We start from the raw sequence: 21760 nt of genomic DNA, 5'->3' as shown, positions 1-21760 counted from the left end.
GAATGTATAATGTCTTGACATCTCTCCTGTAAGTGAGAGTGGTTTGTATGTTTGTTATATAAAGAAATCTTCAAATAAAATGAGATTAGAACTGAATTTGTTGTGTGTGGAACAGTGACATATTTTACCATCCAAACAAACAAAGAAGGATTGTGTTCGCGGTCATATCATCATATTTTTATTAATATTTCAAGTTAAGTTAATCACGCAACCGTACTTTCAGTCATTCTCACCACTCACACCCAACATAATGCACAACGAGATACTGTTCAAGTGCAGACGCGTGAACGCTACGAGATTTCTTACATGAATTAATCAGGAATATTCTTTCATTCAGGCCACATTTTTAAGTTAAGTATGAAAGGGAAACACTTCTTTTTTTCCTCAGTAATGGCCTGTCCTGCATTTAAAACATGTAAAATCTTGTAGTTTTCATCCACTGTAAGACATTCATTTAGACACAGACAAACACATGAGATGAACAAAAAAATAATGTTTGACATCCACATCTAGCTGATCCCTGCCAAGCACACCTGGGTACTGTACACACAGTTTTGTCTTCACCCTCACTCACTCACACACACACACGCCCATAAAGCAGACCTTAAGTCTCAAAATCATGCACACATAGGTACACACACACACACACACACACACACACACACACACACACACACACACACACACACACACACACACACACACACACACACACACACACACACACACACACACACACACACACACACACACACACACACAAGCTGTTTTGAGGGGAAGTGATTGATTTCTGGTGTTAGGATTTTGTTCTTGAGGCCAGGTTGAGGTTTAATGGTCAGCCGTGGGTCCGTTTACGAGGCTGCTTTTGCCGCCGTGCTTTCAAGATGACGTAGCGCCTGTAGGTGGTGTGATGGTCCGATATGAATGGGATGTAAAATGCTCTGAAGAGAGGCGAAGACCTGAGAGGAAATATGTATATTTTATAAAAAAGCTAAATAAATGTCCTACAAGTCTGAAAATAAAGGAGCTTTTCAAATGTTCAGTTGTGTAAAGAAATTTGCATTGGCTTTTGTTTTGATGAAACTGGAATATATTTTTACAACATAATACCTTTTATTTGTTTATATTTTATCTGCTATTTTCTTTGGAGAAGTTACAGATTTGACCTGTGACGAAGTAACACATAATTCTTAGATCTGCTTTCTGACTTCATTAGGTGTTTTATTTCTAATACTGATTGCTATTGTAATAGTAATAGATCAATTCAACCTTTCAGTGTTCCCTGGAGGTGACACTGTTACCTCAGACCTGGTTTGACATTTCTGTGCTGCAATTTCTTGTTACTTATGAATTATCCGTGTACCATCAAGAAATACCTTGATGCTTGAAGGAAAGGCTTAAAAGCGATGATGCTCCACTCCTCTTTGTTGGATGAATAACGGGGCTCATTTGGCGTCTCTTCATCAGTGTCTAGGTCTACCAGGTAGTGACACTGCCGTAAATCCACCTGCATACAGCAGACATTTCACAATTAAAATGCAGCTGCTATTACCAACAGTCGCGTTCAACATAACATTTTTCCCCCACTGGCCCACATGGCCAATAGATCAGAGTTTTACTGGCCTTTTGTATATTCTTAGCAGTCCAGCAGCCTAAAAATTAAGTCAACATAATTTTGGTGATTTATTCATTGTTTACACAATACCAACAACAGTGAAAGTCCCTTTAGATATTGTTGTTTTCCTTTAGTTATGGATATGTAATGATGACATACAAATATAAAATAAGGCACATATTGGATCAGTAAATGAATGGTGTATAAATGTAGATTTTTCCATATTTTCTCCTCCTCCCTCTGCTGCTGCTGCTCAGGTACTGCTGGTAGAGAGGAGCGGCAGGCTGGTGTCTGCCTAAAGTCTACAAGAACCCAACTAATCGTTAGATACAATGAACGTCCGTTAAAGCTGTTGTATTTATGTTCTGCTTGTTCAACAGTTGTTGTTTTTTGGGGGGGGGGGGTCTTCAATTTTGGCAAGTACATTCTTCAATTATTTGTTCGTTGCCCTTTCAAGGCTTTTTTTTTTTTTTAAACAATAGGGCATAGTTAACTATATATAGTTGAACATGGGAAGCTATTCACTCCATGGATCACCAGAGTTCTATGGTAAGGAATGTAAACAACCACATACACATGCATATGTACATGTATAATCTACATACACATATCTACATATAGCCACACTCATGTATACATAAAATAAGATCAAACAGAAACTTATTTATTAATTGTTTCTTATTGATGTCCATACCTACATTTCCTATTATATCTAATGCATAAATCCGTTTATCTTGTCAACATCTTTTCAAACTTATTGTCAAGTCAATTAAAATCTGATCAAACTGGTACTATGTATTCATTCCACTTGGTCCAAATCAGGTAAAATGTTTCTTTTTGGAACCTGAGGGTAAATGACAGTCGCTCCATAATATAAATTTCATGTATTGTTTCTATCCACTCTTCAATAGTTGGTGGGTCTGATTTTAGCCATCTCCTTGTGACAACCTTTTTGCTTGCTGCCAGAAGTATATGAGCAAGTTTCTTGTCATTATTACTCCATCTATCTAATTGGATATCACCCATGTAAATAGTTTCACATCTGAGAGGAATACTACTACCAAACACATTATTGACATGTTTATGTATTTATTGCCAGTAAGAGACAAGAACCTGGCAGCTCAAGAATATGTGGAAGTGGTTGGCATTGTTTTCCCCCACAGAGCCTCCAACCACTGCTGCCATCCCCAGAATGTGCTTTCTGCTGTGGAATAATAAAGAATCGTACAATATTTTTCCAGCAGAATTCAGGCCATGTAGATGAACTAGTTGAACTCCATTGTATTGCACACATTCTTTGCCAACTCTCCTTGGAGATGTTAAAATTACCCTCTTTCTCCCATTTCTGTTTTATATAGAGAGAGTTATCTGATTTACATTGAAGAATACCTTTATACAATTTGGAGATGATCTTGCTGCACGTTGTGGATTTAGATGCTGACAAACTGAAACTCTTCTGTTTTCAAAGCTGTGTTCAAGTTCTGACAGAAATAGTGTCAAACTTTAAGGTATCTAAAGAAATCCAGGTCATGTTTTTCCTGTAGGGATCCAAAATTTTGGAACGCCCCCTTGTGGACAAATGTGTTGTAGTTAATAAGGCCTTTTGTGGTCCATTTTCTGAATCTATCATCAGATCTATTCAGCAAAAAGTTTGAACCGTAGGTACACCATCTTAACAATTTTGCAGGAACTTCTAACCTGCATAGTTTTATAGTTTCCTGCCATGTTTTTAGTGATAAGTTGAACCACTGGTTACCCTTGCTAACAGCTTTTTTTTGTAGGTCCTCATCTGCTAAAATTGCTTCCAGTGGGATCCCTTCTGCCAATAGATTTCCAATCTCCTTCCACCTTGCTGAGTATGCCTGAGTACATAAACAAAGTAAGGGCCTTAATTGAGCCACATAATAATATATTTGTAAACATGGGAGGCCCATTCCACCACAAGCCTTCTTTAATTGCAGGGTTTTATACTTTATTATAGGTTTTTTCCCTTGCCACAATTACCTGGATATCAGTCTGTCCCAACAGTTGTTTGATAAACTGCTTATTCCCTCTCCCTGACAGCAAGCAGTTGTAGTCAACTCAAAAACAGTATAATCTACAGTCTGTTTTATCCTCTCTGCAGTGGACTTAGTGCTCTGCTGTCTGCTCTGTGTGTGTGTGTGTGTGTGTGTGTGTGCGTGTGTGTGTGTGTGTGTCTCAGCTCCACCCTCTGACAAAGAGCAGAGCAATGGAGAGGCAAACATCTCACTCTGTCCCCCACTATTTCCAATCAGCTGCTTGAAGCAGAGAAAGTGTGCTTGGTTTGTGTTCATCTAACAATGTACAATGTGAAATTTGAGCAGTGGTGTTCATCATTAAGCAGCTATGTAAACATGTCCCTATATGCTGTGAGTACAAATTATTTATCACCCTCCTGGCTGGTGACCCTCATTTATTTGTTAGCTTTGACTCTGATTGGCCTGCATACATTTTTACTGGCACTAGATCACTGGTTATGTCAGCCTTGTTGAGTATTCCTGAATCAAAAAAACATGCACGTGTCTTAATCACTCACATATCTGGTTGGCTCCTCAAGGTTCTGGTCGTTCATATTAGCTGGAATGATCTGTGTGGCCAGAGGACCAGAGGCGTATGGCTGAGGTAGCTGCCCCTTAAACTCAGACTGAATGAAGTGCAGTTGCCAGCTGGAGATTAGGAAGAGTAAAAATCAGTTAATGACACAGTCAGACTCATTTAAGTGTATCTGGCATGTCAAGTGTAATCTTGGCTTAGAGATGTTTGAAAATAATTCATATACTAATTCACAACACAGAGGAATCACTAATACTTCAGATTTCTGCACAGATATAAATAAGATTTGAAGACTTTGAAGACTATACTCTGACATTTGCTTACTGACAACCAAGCAAACAAGTGAACATAAACATGGAAATGACAAAATACACTTTCCATATTTTATTACACTGAAGACCTGTGTAGGGATCATGAATACTGACTTGTGGGGTAGAAGAAAGCTGCTGGGGAAGCGATACCACTCCTTGCCCACACACACGCTAACAGGCCGGCCTTCAGGAACTGAGTGCAGAGTTGGATCCTTGGCGATGGTGTGAAACTCTGGGTACAAGTCCAGAGGGGCGTGGTAGGCTGTAGAAAGAGAAAACAAAAATTTCTTGGTCAATCCTGAATGGTCACATTTGTTATAAAGCCTGACACTCGTTCCTGTCTGTACACACACCTCTGAAGAGGGCCACAGAGCGAGACAGTGACAGTGCCGTGAAGACAACAACTGCACTAAGAGCCAACCAGTTGGAGGAGACCGTGTAGTGTTCCAAACGGTATCGCTGGAAAAGGAAGTGGTAGCATTTCTGCAGGAAAAGAAACGAATAACACAAATCAAACCAACTTAAACAAATTGCTACTTTAATTTAAAGGCTAATAATTGATGTAAAAAGGCAAAACCCACTTGCAGTGAGGAGAGGGCTACAGCCCCGCTGAGGCAGATCAGAGGATAGATGGGAAAGAGAAACCTTTCTTCTTTATGAGGTCTGGTGAAGAAAACCAGCATCCACAAATACATGGGAGACAGAGTCAACCAGTATGGACGACCCAGGTTCTGCACTGTAGAAAACAAATGAGTGCATAAGCACATGAAATCAAAAGAACAGCTGGTCTGAAAACTAAAATTACAAGACAAATAAACTCCTTACACAAGATCTGATTGACTACATTATTTTTTTGTTTTTGCTACAACCTTATGATAATAAATATATACCTAAACTTAAGGGGATTTCTCTCCATGTCTTGCCCCCAAATAGGGCAAGACACGACAAGATTTAGCTATTTCTTAGTGCTCACCATTGAACCTGTGTAACAGTGTTTCCATGAGAGCAGTGAGAGGCAGAGAAAACAGTGCCAGAGCAAACACCAGGTTAAAGTTCAGGAGTCCATTGACAAAGTAGAAATGCCACGGCTCTGTACCTGAAAAACCAAATACAAAACATAAATAAATATTACAACTCATGTACAGAATATTACAATAAAACATTATGACAGTATAGTTATTGCAGGAATTACTTTAAGGGAAAATTAAAACAGGAGATTACACAAGATAAAACACTTAATATTGAGGGTGAGGACAAAAGCTAAGAAGTTCTATATATGCATATATATGTCTATTATTGTACTTAAGCCAATTTCTGCCAACTTAACAGAGAGAAATACATCTTATTAACACACATTGAAATGGTCGGATGTGATGGGCTCATATGCCCTCTAGAGTCCAATAAAAATAATAATAAACGTGACATATTTTCTCGATGATCAATCTGCTCAATTCTGTCACTAAATGAATATACCAACTTACAATTGCTATGACAACAACCTCCAAACATGAGATCATCACTTCCGGTATATAAATTTAATAGCTAAAAAAAATGGACATGGCCCCATGTTAAAGGTCATTATTCTGTTTTCATGTGTGATCTTAATTAAATAAAATGAAACATTAATGATGTGTAAATTACCATACAAATCGGGCCCATGCGGTGTGAAGACATTATACAGTAGGATATTGAGAGGAGCAATGACCATTTTGCCATAAAAGAAAGTGTCCACTGCCACCAAGGGTACCTGAAGAAGACACACTGGTAAGTTAGCCCATCGTCTGTGTGGTACATGACAGAGAACAGTAAAAATATCCTATTACATTCTTGTGTTAATTATTAACTCTCCTCCCACTGACACACACGGCAGCTGTGACATCGTAAAAACTCATTTACATGCATCTTTGTCCTGTTATCTGTAAATTTAAAATGTTTTACATATATTTGTGAGTATTCTCACCAGCAGCAGCAGCAGAGCTACAGCTGACCACGTGATAAAACTTTTCCACTCCCTCTTTAACACCAGCAGATCGAAGGCAATGGGAAGCCTGCAGAGAGTAAAAAAACAAAGCAATATTGAGAGTAATGCATTTTGACAAGTCAGTCTTCGACGGGTATTGCCAAAAGAGAGCTATTTTAGTTCATGACCCTACCCAACCAGAGAAGAGAATGGCCATCCAATGATGGCACCAGCAGCCACGCCCATTACAGCTAGTGGCGTTGAGTCCTGAAACCACCCGGTCATGGCAACCAGCGTTGTGTACATGCAGAAAGAGGAAGGCAGGAATGCTGTAGAGAAAAAACAATATAGGATCATTAATCACAGAAATTGCAAACATGAATCTCTAAGAGAAATACAATCAGCCACAGTGTCTATGGAACATCCCCTTGTTCTTCCAACCTCTAGAAGAATAAATTCACTATCAAGGGTGCCGAAATATGATGAACTTACATCGCAGAAAAGTATCAAAAATATGAAATCCTCCTTTGTTCAGTGCGGTGATTTCAGAATTAAGAGGTCTGGGCTACACTGAGAAAAATTGAGGCTCAGTTGTAAAGAAAGCTGGAAAAAATTATGTGAATAAATATGACCAACCTGCAGACGAACAGAACATTCCAGTGCTAAGGACAAGAAATGCCAACATCAGGCGGCCCACGTGTAAGCCAAACTTCTTACAAACTGCCCTGTGTCACACACAGACAGACAAATCCATATCATATACTGTATGTACGTTATCACACAAAGTTTTGTAAGTCAATCTGCTTGCATTTAAGAGGAGGGTAAACTCACTTGTAGAAATAGAGTTCACAGACACAGCAGGAGAATGCTAAGACACATCGCACAAAGTAGAACACCAACATCTGCAACACAATCAGGAAAGACACCTGTAACTCCTGCACATGTTCCAGTGTGAGGTTATAAAATATGTGTGTGTTAATTCATAAATGGTGTTGGGTGACTCTGCATTGCAAAGAGCTTCCAGTTATGCTGCAGGTCAGCTAATGTAAATATAAATGCCAAACATAACAACAGTCTTTGAAAAGACAGTGATGTTACAATAGTTACCTTGTTTGTCTGTAGTACATGGGCATGCAAACAAGCAGGAAGGGCGTGTAGCCATAAGTATGCGTAAGACCTGATGGCGTACAATGGAGAATATTCCCATGTTTGCATTCCTGTGCCATAAAGCAGGTAGTGCATCTGTCAAAACAAGTAATCCGGAAAATTACAAAGATGAACAGTTAAAGACAAACAATAAGTAACACGCATAAACAAAAAAGAGATAAATGCTTCTGACATAGAAAGAAAGTCCCTACATGGTTCATAAATGACATCATGAAGCGCTTTAGGATTTCTGATAGTGGTGGCACTCACTGGCTCCCAGTAGTTGAAGGTCTCATCGCAGTCTGAGATGTTGCTGAGCAAAGCCGCACAGAACCGTGCGGAAAGCAGGCATTTAAATGCAGTAGAACCTTCAGGAGCCCAAACCTGCCCTCCACGACTTACTGACCTGTTAAAAAATACACAAATGCACAATTGCTATATAATATCCACATTATTTTTTAAGATCTACTGTAACATCAGAAGGTATTAAACAGCACAATAATTGTGGGTTCTTCTACATTACACTTCAAAGTGCTAAAATAGTGCATGGTGTCTGCTTTGTGCGTATTTTAAAAGGAAATGACCTAGATCTTGAGTAACCTAATTAGTCATCTGAAGCAGACAACATAATGAGCCTGTCTAACGTAAAAATGGTTTGGTGGTCCTCCAATTTGATAAGATTCACTGTTTTCACTGTTTATCTCACGACCTATTTGTCATACCTACATTAAATATTCTGTCCTAGTTCTTAAATCAACCTTCTGCCTGGCTTTACTTGACCAACTTTATTAGGATTATTCTGATAATCATTTTTACTATTATTATTAGTAAGAGTGTCTTGAACAATTTTTATATTCCAAAAAAAAAAAAAGTGAAAGGCAGCAGGCCCTGATGGCATCACACCTAGGATCCTGAAGACCTGTGCCAGCCAGCTGTCTCCTTTACTGAGACATCTGTACAACCTGAGTCTGAGTCAGGAGAAAGTCCTGATGCTGTGGAGGACGTCCTGCCTGGTTCCAGTCCCCAAGAAGTCGATGCCATCTGACCCAGCTGACTATAAACCAATCGCCCTCACATCCCATGTGATGAAAGTCCTGGATAGACTGGTCTTAGCCCAGCTGAGGCCACAGGTGAGGACGTTTCTGTACCCCTTGCAGTTTGCAGTCAGCCCCACTTAGGAGTCGATGACGCTGTCATTTACCTGCTGCAACGAGCCCATATGCATCTGGATGGTGGAGGAAGCACTGTGAGGAACACATTCTTTGATTTCTCCAGTGCTTTCAACACCATTCAGCCTCTGCTACTGGGTGAGAAGCTGCGAGTGATGGGTGTTAACGACGCAGTGATCTCCTGGATAACTGACTACTTAACAGGCAGGCCACAGTTTGTCCGTCTGGGCGGTGTCCTGTCTGATGTGGTGGCCAGTGATACAGGAGCTCCACAAGGGACTGTGCTTTCTCCCTTCCTCTTCACCTTATACACCACTGACTTTAAGTTCAACTCTGAGTCATGTCACCTGCAGAAGTTCTCTGATGACTCAGCTGTTGTCAGGTGTATAAAAGAGGGAGAGCTCCCCTCTCCCTACAGTACAGGACACTGATAGACAACTTTGTAGAGTGGTCCGAACAGAATCACCTGAGGTTGAACGTCAACAAGACCAAGAGAGATGGAGATCGACTTCAGGAGGAAGAAGACACCTTCGCAGCCACTATGGATCAGAGGGGAGGTGGTTGAGAAGGTGGAGGAATACAAATACCTAGGAGTGGTGATTGACAACAGACTGGACTGGAAATCTAACACAGAGGCTGTGTACAAGAAGGGAATGAGCAAACTCTACTTCCTGAGGAAGCTGAGATCCTTCAACGTGTGCAGCAAGATGTTGGAGATCTTCTACCAGTCTGTTGTTGCCAGCGACATTTTCTTTGCTGTTGTGTGTTGGGGCAGCAGCATCAGAGCCAGCGACACTAACAGACTTAATAAGATCATCAAGAAGGCTGGCTCTGTACTGGGTCTCAGGCAGGAGCCTTTTGAGATGGTGGTGGAGAGGAGGACGTTGAATAAACTGTTATCCATCATGGACAATGACCAGCACCCTCTCCATCACACACTGGACGGACAGCGGAGCACCTTCTCACACAGGCTGCTACAGCTCCGCTGTCGAAGGGACAGATACAAGAACTCTGCCACATGCCATCACACTGTATAATAACAGCTAAACAACTCTGCTCATAACTTACAGTCACTACGCACTTTATTTTCTACACACAGTTACACACATCGCACATTTTTTACTTTGCACTAAAATCAACACTGCCAATTAGTTGTATATACTTTTGTACATTACATTTTATTTAATTTTATTTGCTATTGCTATTTTATTATGTATAGTTTGTTCTTTATAGTCTTATACTATATGTTAAAGTTATCGTCACTGTGTGTAATGCTGCCGCTGCACTGTAATTTCCCAGCTTGGGATCAATAAAGTATATCTAGTGATTTCACTGTTCATTATATTTTCTTTTAAAATGTCACATTTCTTTGGGGGAAAGCATATATTCTACTAGCAAATTATTATGAATATTACTATACAAATATGTGGCCAGTGCTTGCATCAACTGTAAGACAAACACACATCATGTTGTCTAAAGACATTCACAGACAGAGAGATTTTCCTCTAGCTGGTCAAGTCAGCTGTCTCAACTGTCACAAACGTTACCTGCAATCGATCCTTTTTGCACCCAGAGCTACAAAATATGACTATTTGTTTGGACTTGCTCATAGCCAATCAATGCGTTTCAGTGTTCCTTCATTAATACATTTTAATCATTTGAAGACTTTAGAATTTTTTTTTTGTGTGAGGAGTGGTAGCATTTTATGCTATTTCATGTCTCTATTCACATAATAGGTATCAAACAAAGTACTCAATTGGTATTGGTATCACTTTAAGGGTACTTGTACTTCTACTGGTATTGTAACAATACTCAGCCATAGTGACAAATAAACCTCTGAATCTTTGAATTCTGAGCCCATATATATAGTATTATTCCAGTTGTGTATTTAGAAAAATAATTGATTGCTTAAAATCTATGTCCCCTTTCCACTTCCACGAAACCCATGGCAATAAGATCCCAGATGTGGACAGCTGTGTAGTTGTTCATCACTGTTTAGGTATCAGCTGACAGGTGGTTATATAGTGGCATTGATGTCCTGCAGTGTCCCCGCAACCCGTTCACGCCCACCATCATTGGATTAGTTAAATAAGTTAGCTCAGCATTGATCCTCACGTTAGGTTTATTTGTGACACGTCACCTTAAAAACTGTCAAAAATGTCGTACGAGCGACTTCAGCGACGTGTCAGTAACATCACCCACTGAACAGACACCTCTCAACCTTTCTGTCCATGCTGAGTATGAATTGAGCCACTCCCGGAAGCTACATGGTGGTCAGCTATCATGAACCTGATGGTGGGCAGCAGAAGTGAATGAATGAAGCTGACCAGGTGGTAACTCTTCATTACGTTGCTGTTAAACAGAAATGACGCAAGCTTTCATTAGAGCGCAAACACAAGCGGACAGACAATATATTGTAAAGCAGTGCAAATATATAGCCATATTTTGCAGTGAGGAGTGCGTTATTAGTTGCTGTTATCGTGTCCTGAACAAAAACTTGCTGAACGTATGTAAGTAGCTAGCCCGCTAGCTCAGGCTGCCCCGGCTGTCAGAGCCGCTGATGGAGCTGACAGCGCCGGTGGAACTAGCGTCTCTCCTCCACGTTCATACTCACTCTTGCCGGGTCTCTGCGACTTTACTGTCATCGACGCCTTTCTCCTCTTTCGGGGGCCGAGCTTCGGTGGACAGGTTGACGTTGTTTGCATCTTGTCGGCTGCCTCGCCTGGTTCGCTGCCGAAGCGCCTTGGCCGCCATGTTTACCGACGGTGCTCCGAGTTATGCTTCGGTCATTTTCGGCGCTGCTCGGTTAATGACAGCTCTCATTATTGACACTGCCTACTAGAGAGCTATGCTAGAGAGCCGCTGAAAACATAGTGACGAATAAAAAGTAGCCTCTGGTTATCTTCACTCAGCTTCCCTTTAATTTCGTTCTTTATACGTTATACATTTGTCCATAAAGTTACAACTTCGCCCCGTATTTGTTCCTTTTATGAAACGGTTATAATAAATATGTCAAATAAATAAAGATGAAGTATTCAGATCTCTTACTTAAAAAAAGCACCAATACAGCAATGTAATAGTCCAACACAAGTAAAACGTCCGTCGTGAAAAAACTACTTACAGTGCATAGGAATTAGAAGCAAAATGTAGTTAAAGATCCACTGCAGGTATGTATTAAAATATATAAAAATTCTTTGGAATAATATTGTCTTATATGATTTTCCACACAAAAGTATAATTACCATGTTAAACTCTTTCAAATTACATCTACTGCTCCCTCATTAAAAATGAGTATCAATATAGGATATTATATATCCTATATAATTATTCTAACTTTGCCCCTCTGGTTGGGGCTCTGACCACATGCCATTATATTAATTATTATTATCATCCAATTAATGTGGAGTACAAAGATGCACTGAACATAGATATGTTACATACAGACTGAAATAAAATGTTTACCATTACAACACTAAATTGAAATTGATACTGTAGGCTACATAAACCATCTATGGTATATATACTAACAATATTTATTCCAGCACTCCTGCACTTTGTATCTGTTTACAATTCACGTTTAGGAGTTTGACCTGTTAATAAACACTGTATGTATGTTTCTTCACCTACTTGCTTGGTTTTGTTCGTTTGTTTGTCTTTGTCATCCTGAATGTTAATCAGGGAATTGTGTGTAAGTGCATTTAGAGCCACCAGATACCAAATTCCTTGTATGTGGAAACATAATCGGGAATAAAGTGGATTTTATAGTTTATTTATCTAAATAAAACCTCTGAAGAGGAATAGGCTGTGAATCCTACAATTTACCAGCTGTGCTGGAATTCTTATATTAGCTGTTTGAATTCATTCAAAATACTCTTCAGGTGGATGGATTATTCACTCGCACCAATGCACAGGGCTGTTTTTTAACTCAACAAAACTAATTTAATACTAACAATTTCATCATTTCATCACTTTTCCTCCTTGCTCTCTACAAAATTACATAGTTATTTTAAAGAAATGTCAGAGGAAATGGACAGAAAATGGACAAGCAAAATGTTACCAAATGTATAAAACATAAGAGCATGTTGTCCACACCTTTTGAGTTTATAAAGTATCTAATATAATAATAAATGCAGGGTATCATATGCTCCAGTAATAATCAGATTTGAACTGATACAAAAATAACTTCATTTTACTATACCTTACATAAGTCAAAAGTACAACGTGAGCTTTGTCAATGTGTACTCCAGGTGAATTAACTATTTAACAATGAATCTCGATAGGCCACAAATGTAACATTAAATAACAGGTTTATTGTATGATGATAAAAACACACACTGATACACAGAATCACAGTTCAGAGATGTACAATAGCAAGCAATGCCCCAACTACTGTAAACACTATTCAACTACACTTATTACAGCCGATTATAAGCTTATAATTAGCAGTTGCAAACAGACTGGTAACTGAGATGCCTGTGAAAAAGAAGGTTATATCCTTTTTCCTACTAAAGTTTTGAATGTGAATGCCAGCTACCTGATGGTGACTTGCAGCCGAGAGGAAAGTAAGGACTCTAAGTCTTTGTGAAACTGGAGGGCTTGTGTGTGTGACAAAGCGTGGGTGTTTGAGTGGTAGATGAGTCGGTAGCAGTAACTGGTCTGACTCAGGTCGGGATGTGAGAACATATCAATGAGTTTAACTTGCTCCACGGTCCAACAGCTGGCCTCTCGGATCACAGCGTAAAACTTCTTTTCCTCCCAGCTCGGCCCTGTCCAGAAGCTGATATCAAAGTTAAAGAGCTCGGGGAACAAGGAGTATGGGAGGAAAGATGTCCCTAGTGGTGGGCGGAGTGCAAACTGTTCTGAGAAGCGTGGGTCATGTGACCAAAGCAGTCGCCAGTCAGGGATTGAGAACAGGAGCGTGGCGAGGAGGTCCAAATTTAAGGAGACAGTGACGCTTACATGGCTCGTGTCATCAGCTGGAGTACTTGTGAACACTTGACCAACCAAACCCATCGGCTGTGCTGTCAGACGCAGACCTCCTTGCTCTGTAACCAGGGAAACCCCATAGGGAGCAAGCAGTGTTTCAAGCCTTTGTCCAAGCAATTTGATTGGGTCACTCTCTGAGGGGAAAACACCTCTGAGGACAAGTTCATGAAAGACAGGCAGAGCCCAGATGTTGATGGGCACATTCCTGAACACAATGCCACTAATGCCAAACAGTGAGTTTGTGAAACCATTACAGCTCCCACAGGGCTCCTCCTCCTTGTTTCCTTCATCTTCAACATTTTCATGAGTCCCCTCTGTCTCCCCACGACTCCCAGCACTGTTTATCAACTCTTCTTTTCTAGTTAGAAGCTCTTCCATCTGAGGGCGTAGCGATGGACGCAGCATATAAAGACCACTTTCCTCTTCAGGATCAACATCAAGAGAACAACAGAACCTTAAGCTCTCAGCTCCTTTGCACCTCACCCTGTCTACTTTCTCACATGTGGCTGACAATGTGTTTTGTGTGCCTGTGTGTTCCTGACTATCCGAAGACGTCAACTGATCTTTATCTGTAGCGGTATGATTGTCAGAGTTGAGGTCTTTCTGAAGCAGGTGAATCCAAAAGCAGTGTGTACTCTCTATGTCATGGCAGCACGTCTGCAGTTGTTTGGCCGTGAGGAGGAAGGGGAGAGTCTCTGTCGTCATGGAGACTGACCATTTCTCTGTTAGTCCTTCAAGAAGAAAATCTTGTACTAACCTGACAGGGTGGACAGAACCTGAAGAAAGAAATCCCCTGATGAAAGAAAAGAGAGGACACAGTTACCATGAGGTTATATAATTTTTTTTTTTTTACATTGTTGGCCTGTTACGCAAACACCTCTGTGCTTCTCTACCTGAATATGTAATCACTGAGCTCAGCCTGTATGTTGTACTGGACTTTCTCTCCTTCAACAGCCTCCTCCACTCTGAGCATCTGAGAAGAGCTGTAGGGGAGGCTGCGCGTAAACACGTGGAGCAAAGCGTTCTCCACATGAAAACCCTTATCCTGGCTCCTGTAAAACAGTAAAAACCATCATTAAACAGTCTCCTTGTGCAAACACATACACTTACACACAGAAACACACATATATACACACACACACACACAGAAAAACAAACAGGGACACAAAGGGTGCATCTAATTGCACACTGTAACACTCACCTTTACTTCTTACCTGTATCCAGTGCACTTGTAGCTCCGGTATTTCTCACTTTCAAAAGGTTGGACGTCACTGAGGATAAGGTGTGCTTCTGCTGCCATGGCAGCAACCTGCCAGCTGTTGTGCCACTCTCGCCTCGGCTGGTCCATTGGTGTCCCACCCTGACCGTTGCACAAGCAAACATGAACCTCCCCGTCTTCAGCCAAAACCTGAACACAACTGGAGGCACAGGAAAAAAAGATGAGTATTCCATATATATCGTAATAGAAGATGAAAGTGGGAACTTTTTCAATATACTGTTATACAGTAATACCTCATAAAGTATAATTGTGCTTTTCTACAAAGCCTTTTTATTTTCATTTGACAAAAGTTGGTACTGAAAGGCCCAGTTGTAAATAATAAGCTTTTCCTACTCTGACAAGTGAAACAGTCAACTGTTCAAAAGATCTGTGGACAAAACCACTCACAAATAATAAAAAGAAACGTTGGACACAATGAATGAATTATCTTAATCTAGTTCTTTGATGTATAAAATGTAAGAAAATCATGAAAATGTTGTTCACAGTTTTGCAATGCCAAAGATACAAAGATGCATTGAGGCATACACATTTAAGATGCTGTAACCATGTAAGAATCTGATGAGTATGTGACCATTTTCCTTAAAAAATGATTCTTGATTCATTTCCTGTTGGTCCACCTTACCACTTATTATTGCAGCTCTAAAGTGGAGCCCGATGTAACTAAATAGAATTTACTAAGCCATAATTCATGGTACAAACTGGCCAAAGTCTGTCAACTTTAAGTACTTAACTGTCATAAATAATGCTGTAACTGAATTGAAGATGTCTGCAGATTTTGGTGATGGATACTGAGAAATCAACCTGCTGCATCCTCATGGAGTTATACCTGAGGAAGAAATTTTTGAGAAGTTGTCGGTTCTTCTTCACCCCACTCTTCCTCCCGCAGTGAGGAAAGTTAAACATCACTCGATCAAACACTCTTCCCTGCAGAGAGGTACAGTCCCCGAGCTTTGTACAGTCCACTTCAAAAAGCACAGCTCCGCCTGAACAACACAGATTGAATTTAAAAAATGTACTAAAGAAAAAAGAAACACAATCTAACAACATACAGCTCAGCCCAATAAATAAAGTACCTGAGTCCTTGATGATGTGGATGTTATCGGCTGCTCCCTCCTGCCGCAGTGCCTCCTCTTGATGCTGCAGACAAGTGGCCGTCACGAAGTTAAACTGGCTTATGGAGGCAGAAAAAGAGAAGTTCCCTTCTCCCACCAGCAAAATGGACCGTGAAGGAGACATGACCAGTCTGGTTTGGAAATCACAAAAAACTCAATTCAGTAATAAAATAATTTCCTCCCAGCTTTACAGCCTTTAAAAAGGAAGAGACGCGACAACCACCAGCTCCAGTCTTTTTCACGCTCTAATTTGAACGTTTTAACTGCTTATGTTTTGTAAAGCAGCGTCCGCACTTTCTGTTTAAAGCTGGTTCAGCTAAACATAAACTAATTTAATTAATTATATTGTTGAATAAAGCATGTTAACCTTCTGCTGTTGCTGCGGTACATGAATAATGTCATCTCACCTGTAGCCGCTTTGCGTGGATCGATGAGTCGCCGGCTAAGTGGTCCGACTGGAAACACAACACGTTTGCTGTTTACCCGGGCCGAAATCAGCAAACACTCACTTTACACTGAATGGCTATAGGTAGGTGAATATGTATAGTTTGTATCTTCCTAATACTACCCCTGAGCCATTACCAGTTTAACACGTGGGAGTGTACTGCCGGACATTTTCAGACCACAAAATTAAATTCCCGTCATATTTTCAAGGGGGACATATTTGCAGGGTGGCGCATCACACATCTGGAGGAGGGAGCTATTTGCAGCATCAGATGATCCGAACATCATCAGCAGCTTTCCTCTGTCAGTTCACCTCTATAAAGACAGTTCATTCTGACAATTTTCCCTGATGTGCGATTGTCAGTTTCGCTCGAGGTTTTAAGGTGTTTTGATCATATCGGAGGCAGGTAGCCAAACACGTAGCACATACATACACACGACTGTGTCTGCTGAAGCTAAGGTCATGCTAGGATGCTAACAGGACTGACTGCTGCACCTGCACATCAAAACATCACACAGCCTGTTACAACATGTTCATAGTCCTAAACCATCCCTACAATTCAGGTTTTTATGTAAAATAATTAAAACTAAAGTAACAGCAAAATAAATGTAGTAATATAACTTATTTTTAATGCTGATGTTGTATTAATTAGTTATTGCACTCTGTTCCACTATCTGAGTGAAGATGCAATAGCATGACCTATATTTCAGATGCTCATGATGTTTGCACACCATGTAGACACTGTGTTAGAGATGTCAGGCTCAAATATGTTGTTTTATGGTGTTTCTCCTTATCTTTAAAAATTCCCTCCATGCAAAAATGTTTCTTCTTATTCTTTTTGTTCCTTCAGTTAGATGTTTGAGCTTCACTGTACAGAATGATACATGTGCAGAGTTTGATACTAAAAGGTTGTTTACTAAAAGTAGGAAGTTCAAAATATGAACTTTGAAAAATGTGAACTAGTTTATAAGTGTAGAAGTGTGATGTAGAAACTAGGCGTCAACAGTGCTTAAACATTGAGAATGAACTTTACTGTGAAGTAGGAGTAATCTTGGTACTTAAACTTTGAGATGAAATATATTTTTATGTTTACAGATTATGAAATTTTACATTAGGGAGAGGGGGGATAATTTTTTTTGGTGGAAAAACTATATCAATTTAAAATAGCGTATTTACATAGATCCTAAAACATGTCTGTAGGGGATCTTGAAATTGTATTTCTGGCCAGTTTTATGTTGTCCCTCTTTTTATTTAATGTTAAGACAGAGTCCAATTTTAAAAAGATTTAGGTACAGGATGCAGGTGGGATTAGTAAATGGCTCATTGCATCATTGTAATCCATTCCCTTGTGTCCTGCAGGAAGTGTTTTGCGCCCACATGGGCAGTGTTCTGGCTTTGTCTTCCGGTCCAGGCCACCAGAACTGGCCTTTCTCTACGGACTCTCCTCCTTCCCGCTGGGACACTCATCCTGCTCACTGGGACAGTCCACCACGCTGGGAGAGGAGAGATGGACGCCTACCTAACCCAGGCAGCTTTCACTCTCTCCACAGGAGCTGCAAAGGTACATAAGCTTTACCAACTTGATGTTACACTATCACACAGTCAGAACCTCATTCAGAACACCATGTTGTTGCTAAACTTTATGGCACAATTAACTATAAATAAAACACAAAATAACACAAATCTATTCTAACATGTAAAGAAAGAATAATAGCAAATATAAGCATAAACTTAATGTAGTCCACCTATAATACATTATTCAAAATATACATTGTTGTATGAATATATAGAATATTAGAACACAATACAATATACAGTATAACAAACAATTCACCCAATAAAATGATGTGTTTATGTTGCTCTTACATTTGATTCAGACTGAAACAATAGTCTGATTGCTCCAGAATCAAAGCTTACATGTTGTTGCACCAAAATTAATATATAAAAGTGTATTTTTTATGACTCAGTAATAACATTTGTAAGTTGAAATCAATCTTTGTGCACTGAGTTATGGTGCAGACACACTGAATCCATTGACATATGTTAAGTCGACAGATCCCATTCATTTTCTATGGAGAGCAGAAGATCCTTCTGAGTGGTGCATGATGGACACAGCACAGCGAGTTGATGGACCAGTTGCCATATCTGAATTTGCATGATCACGGCTCAACCTCAACTTTATGCAAATGAGGACCGTCCAGTGATATATGGTCGGCTTGTGAAACTCAGATCAAACTGTGAAACTAGGCAGTGCTGATCAAATATGAATCAGTATTCTGTTAGTGAATAGCTTATTCTCTCCATCATTGAGGGAGTCTTTTTGTCTGCACCATTACACATTTTCCCTAAACCTGAAAAAAAAAGTTTTTATCTATATTTCTGAACTCATTTACTATAAATGGTGGTGAACAATCAGACAATTACAAAGCATGTAAACACAGTAAATATGTTATTTTAGAAGTAATGAGTTTTGTCATCTATATGTTTTTCTTTTATCTGACTCTTTTTTTTTCTTTCCTCCTCCCCAGACGTGTTTCCTCAGCAGATTGAGGGAGTCAAGATGATCATCAATAAAACTTTGAGCAGCTTCTTCAAGGTGATTCTTCTGTCCAAATACTGTAACTGAGGGTGTAAATCCTTTCATCTTAAACATTTTCATTTTTCCTGGTCTTTACCCTCAAGTGTGTGTTTGCTTTCAGGTCAGTCATACACTCCACCTCAGTGCTGTCAGTCCTTCGTACTATCGTTTCCACGTGGAGCATTTGCAGTCTGATGATTACAGCAAGGACAAGGTCAAGTACAAATCATCGGATGACAAATGTGCCGTCACTGTTTTATCATTAACAGCTGTATGGAACATTGGAAAACAAATGAAGCTGCTCCCTTTTTTGAGTTGACAGGTTGCATCTTTATCTTGCCTCATATCACAGGATGCCCCAGCGTTGATTGGTGAGATGGATTCTTCAGGCAGTCTGAACGCTCACGCTCTGCTGCATCTCTCTGAGCGTGTACGAGCCAGAACAGTGTACCAGGTCAGATCCAAGTATCCCCCTATATTCATACACTGTCTAAAGTCATTTTGTTTACTTAAAATGAATGCTTGATTGTGTTTTTTAGACCCAGCAGTCTCAATTTGTAACATGGCAATTTGAAACTGAGTACAGAGGGAGCGACTTCACAGCTGCAGTGACAGTAGCTAACCCGGACGTCCTCAGAGAGTCGGGTAAGAAAAGGACAGGCCCAATGATAAGAGCATGACCTAGGAGCATTACTCAGTTTTACAATCTGCAGGAGTATCTGATAAAGATGCATCAGTATATTGGTATATATCCACTGATATCAGAAAAAAGGTATTGCAAACAGTTAAAAATATTTTTTCCAGTCTCATATTTTTTAGATTGTTTTTCCTCTAGGGTTTTTCCACTGAAAACATGTCATGTTACATCTGTTGATTTAATCTGTTCTGTATCTCTGTGTGTTTATCTTGGACAGTTATACTAGTGGCACACTTCCTGCAGAGCGTTTCCTCTGGTTTGGTGTTAGGAGGGGAGCTGGTCTACCACCGAGGCCGAGCAGAAGAGGGAGGAATTCTTACTTTAGCTGGACAGTACTCTAGTAGGACCTTTGTTTTTTTTGTGTGTGTGTGAATCTGATTTATTTTATTGAGCATACTTCTTTATCTGTTTTGGTTTATTTAGAAGCAGCAATTTCACTTTTTTCTCCTGTTTTTAGGACCAAACTGGGTGGCAACACTGAATGCAGGGAAAGGAGGTGCCCATGCCAGCTACTATCACCGAGCCAACAAACAGGTACAGGAAATATCAACATACTGTTTATAACACACCATTTGCTTTAGGTGCATATAACATATAATGCATGTGTGTGTCTGTTCACCAGATCCAAGTTGGGGTTGAGTTTGAAGCCAGTACCAGGACGCAGGAGACCACAACCTCATTTGGGTACCAGATGGAACTCCCAGAAGCAAACATGGTCTTTCGAGGTAAATGGCCATTTCTTACTCAAACCTCATGTTTGTTGAAAACTATTTAGAAAGCATACATGACACCTTTTCTGTGTGTGTACCCAGGTATGATAAACAGTCGGTGCATAATAGGAGGAGTGTTGGAGAAGCGTCTGACGCCGCTCCCTGCCACTCTGATTATGGGCGCATTTGTAAATCACCGTGGTGACAAGTTGCAAGTGGGCCTAGGTGTCAACGTGGGATAATACTCCACTGGAGTTACAACTGACTTACAACTGACTGTCAGGACATCCATCCAGAGATCTTACAAAAACACCTCCTGTTAACCTTTGCATTGTTTGGGTCTCAAATCCCAACATGTTTCCTAAAATGAATGCATCTCATCTTTCAACCTACCTCTCAAAAACGGAGGTGACGGATGAAAAGGGAAGAATGGGTGAACATTTTGAGGGGCTCATCTACTGGGACTGGATATATTTTACTGCCCCCATGATGTTGACTCTGCACATGGCCTTCAGGACAATGGAAACAATAAAGGATAAGAGGCAGAAAATAATAGTTTTATACTGTAGGTACATAGACACTTAATGTAAATAGATTATATTAGAAGATTACAGTGTTTTTCATGTTTTTTCCCATTAACTAGAATACTTGTATACTTGACCTTTCTGCCATTTCTAAACTAATGAGTTCTGCCATCTTACAAGCAGCCACTGATATACATATTTGAAAATCAACTTCACGAAACAGAAACTTGCTTTGGATTGGTAATACAAATCACTAAACTCACATTATTCTCTTCATGTTGTCCCTATTGGCTTCCCTCTGTCTCCTACATATTGAATTTTTGAGACTTCCCAGTGCTTAAATGCACAGATGAGGTTTAAAACAGCGTTTGGTTTTGGATAGCAATACAACACTAACTGAGAATGAATGCCAAAAGGATCTAACAACATAGATGTTGGCAATGCTTTGTGCAAGTTCCAGTAAATGGGTGAAATCATGCTAAAACACCAATATGATCCTTAAAAGTGTGTGTACTGTATGAGTAAGTGACTGTGTGTTTGATTGGGCACCTTTCTTCTCCACTATATAAAAAGATGGATGAGCTCCACACACTAACAAATAATAACCCTTTGACTCAAACAGAAAAGGTGCTGCCCCATAAACTGTACACTAAC

The 21760-nt window shown here is 40.0% G+C and overlaps 3 protein-coding genes across 3 annotated transcripts; 1 reads left to right on the top strand and 2 right to left on the bottom strand.

Annotated features, from left to right (window-relative positions):
• Positions 1 to 150: 150 nt before the first annotated feature.
• alg9 (ALG9 alpha-1,2-mannosyltransferase) lies at positions 151 to 11554 on the bottom strand. Its single transcript, XM_053331642.1, has 15 exons — positions 11390 to 11554; positions 7877 to 8012; positions 7568 to 7702; positions 7292 to 7362; positions 7097 to 7185; positions 6654 to 6789; positions 6461 to 6548; positions 6142 to 6247; positions 5474 to 5596; positions 5082 to 5236; positions 4854 to 4983; positions 4615 to 4762; positions 4173 to 4302; positions 1377 to 1507; positions 151 to 959 (listed from the first exon to the last, which is right to left on the bottom strand). The coding sequence occupies exons 1-15, from the start codon at positions 11527 to 11529 to the stop codon at positions 836 to 838; spliced, it is 1842 nt and encodes a 613-aa protein (XP_053187617.1). The 5' UTR covers positions 11530 to 11554; the 3' UTR covers positions 151 to 835.
• Positions 11555 to 13065: 1511 nt separating this feature from the next.
• Positions 13066 to 16628, bottom strand: fdxacb1 (ferredoxin-fold anticodon binding domain containing 1). Its single transcript, XM_053331639.1, has 6 exons — positions 16560 to 16628; positions 16114 to 16283; positions 15867 to 16023; positions 14976 to 15179; positions 14655 to 14813; positions 13066 to 14554 (listed from the first exon to the last, which is right to left on the bottom strand). The coding sequence occupies exons 2-6, from the start codon at positions 16274 to 16276 to the stop codon at positions 13306 to 13308; spliced, it is 1932 nt and encodes a 643-aa protein (XP_053187614.1). The 5' UTR covers positions 16277 to 16283; positions 16560 to 16628; the 3' UTR covers positions 13066 to 13305.
• Positions 16629 to 16857: 229 nt separating this feature from the next.
• On the top strand, positions 16858 to 21454 carry si:dkey-71l1.1 (uncharacterized protein LOC569883 homolog). The gene is made up of 10 exons (XM_053331616.1): positions 16858 to 17003; positions 17957 to 18158; positions 19126 to 19193; positions 19297 to 19389; positions 19528 to 19629; positions 19715 to 19820; positions 20090 to 20212; positions 20330 to 20406; positions 20495 to 20597; positions 20685 to 21454. Exons 2-10 carry the CDS (start codon positions 17975 to 17977, stop codon positions 20822 to 20824), a joined length of 996 nt encoding a protein of 331 aa, XP_053187591.1. The 5' UTR covers positions 16858 to 17003; positions 17957 to 17974; the 3' UTR covers positions 20825 to 21454.
• Positions 21455 to 21760: the final 306 nt, after the last annotated feature.

The sequence above is a fragment of the Scomber japonicus genome, chromosome 13, assembly GCF_027409825.1.
Source record: "Scomber japonicus isolate fScoJap1 chromosome 13, fScoJap1.pri, whole genome shotgun sequence".
NCBI lineage: Eukaryota > Metazoa > Chordata > Actinopteri > Scombriformes > Scombridae > Scomber > Scomber japonicus.
Note: the sequence above shows the minus strand (reverse complement) of the source record. Positions and strands in the feature narration are given on the sequence as shown.

Bases quoted from the DNA above. Each gene is read 5' to 3' on its own strand.
- alg9 (XM_053331642.1), bottom strand. From the start codon at position 11,529: ATGGCGGCCAAGGCGCTTCGGCAGCGAACCAGGCGAGGCAGCCGACAA. The intron at 6,248-6,460 runs GTGAGAATACTC...TGTCTTCTTCAG, and splicing joins TAGCTCTGCTGCTGCTGCTG to GTACCCTTGGTGGCAGTGGA. The intron at 4,763-4,853 runs GTGTGTGTACAG...CTCTTTCTACAG, and splicing joins CTCTGTGGCCCTCTTCAGAG to CCTACCACGCCCCTCTGGAC.
- fdxacb1 (XM_053331639.1), bottom strand. From the start codon at position 16,276: ATGTCTCCTTCACGGTCCATTTTGCTGGTGGGAGAAGGGAACTTCTCT. The intron at 16,024-16,113 runs GTACTTTATTTA...TGTGTTGTTCAG, and splicing joins CCACATCATCAAGGACTCAG to GCGGAGCTGTGCTTTTTGAA. The intron at 15,180-15,866 runs GTATAACTCCAT...CTGTGCCTCCAG, and splicing joins CTCAAAAATTTCTTCCTCAG to TTGTGTTCAGGTTTTGGCTG.
- si:dkey-71l1.1 (XM_053331616.1), top strand. From the start codon at position 17,975: ATGGGCAGTGTTCTGGCTTTGTCTTCCGGTCCAGGCCACCAGAACTGG. The intron at 19,390-19,527 runs GTCAAGTACAAA...CTCATATCACAG, and splicing joins ATGATTACAGCAAGGACAAG to GATGCCCCAGCGTTGATTGG. The intron at 20,213-20,329 runs GTAGGACCTTTG...TCCTGTTTTTAG, and splicing joins TTTAGCTGGACAGTACTCTA to GACCAAACTGGGTGGCAACA.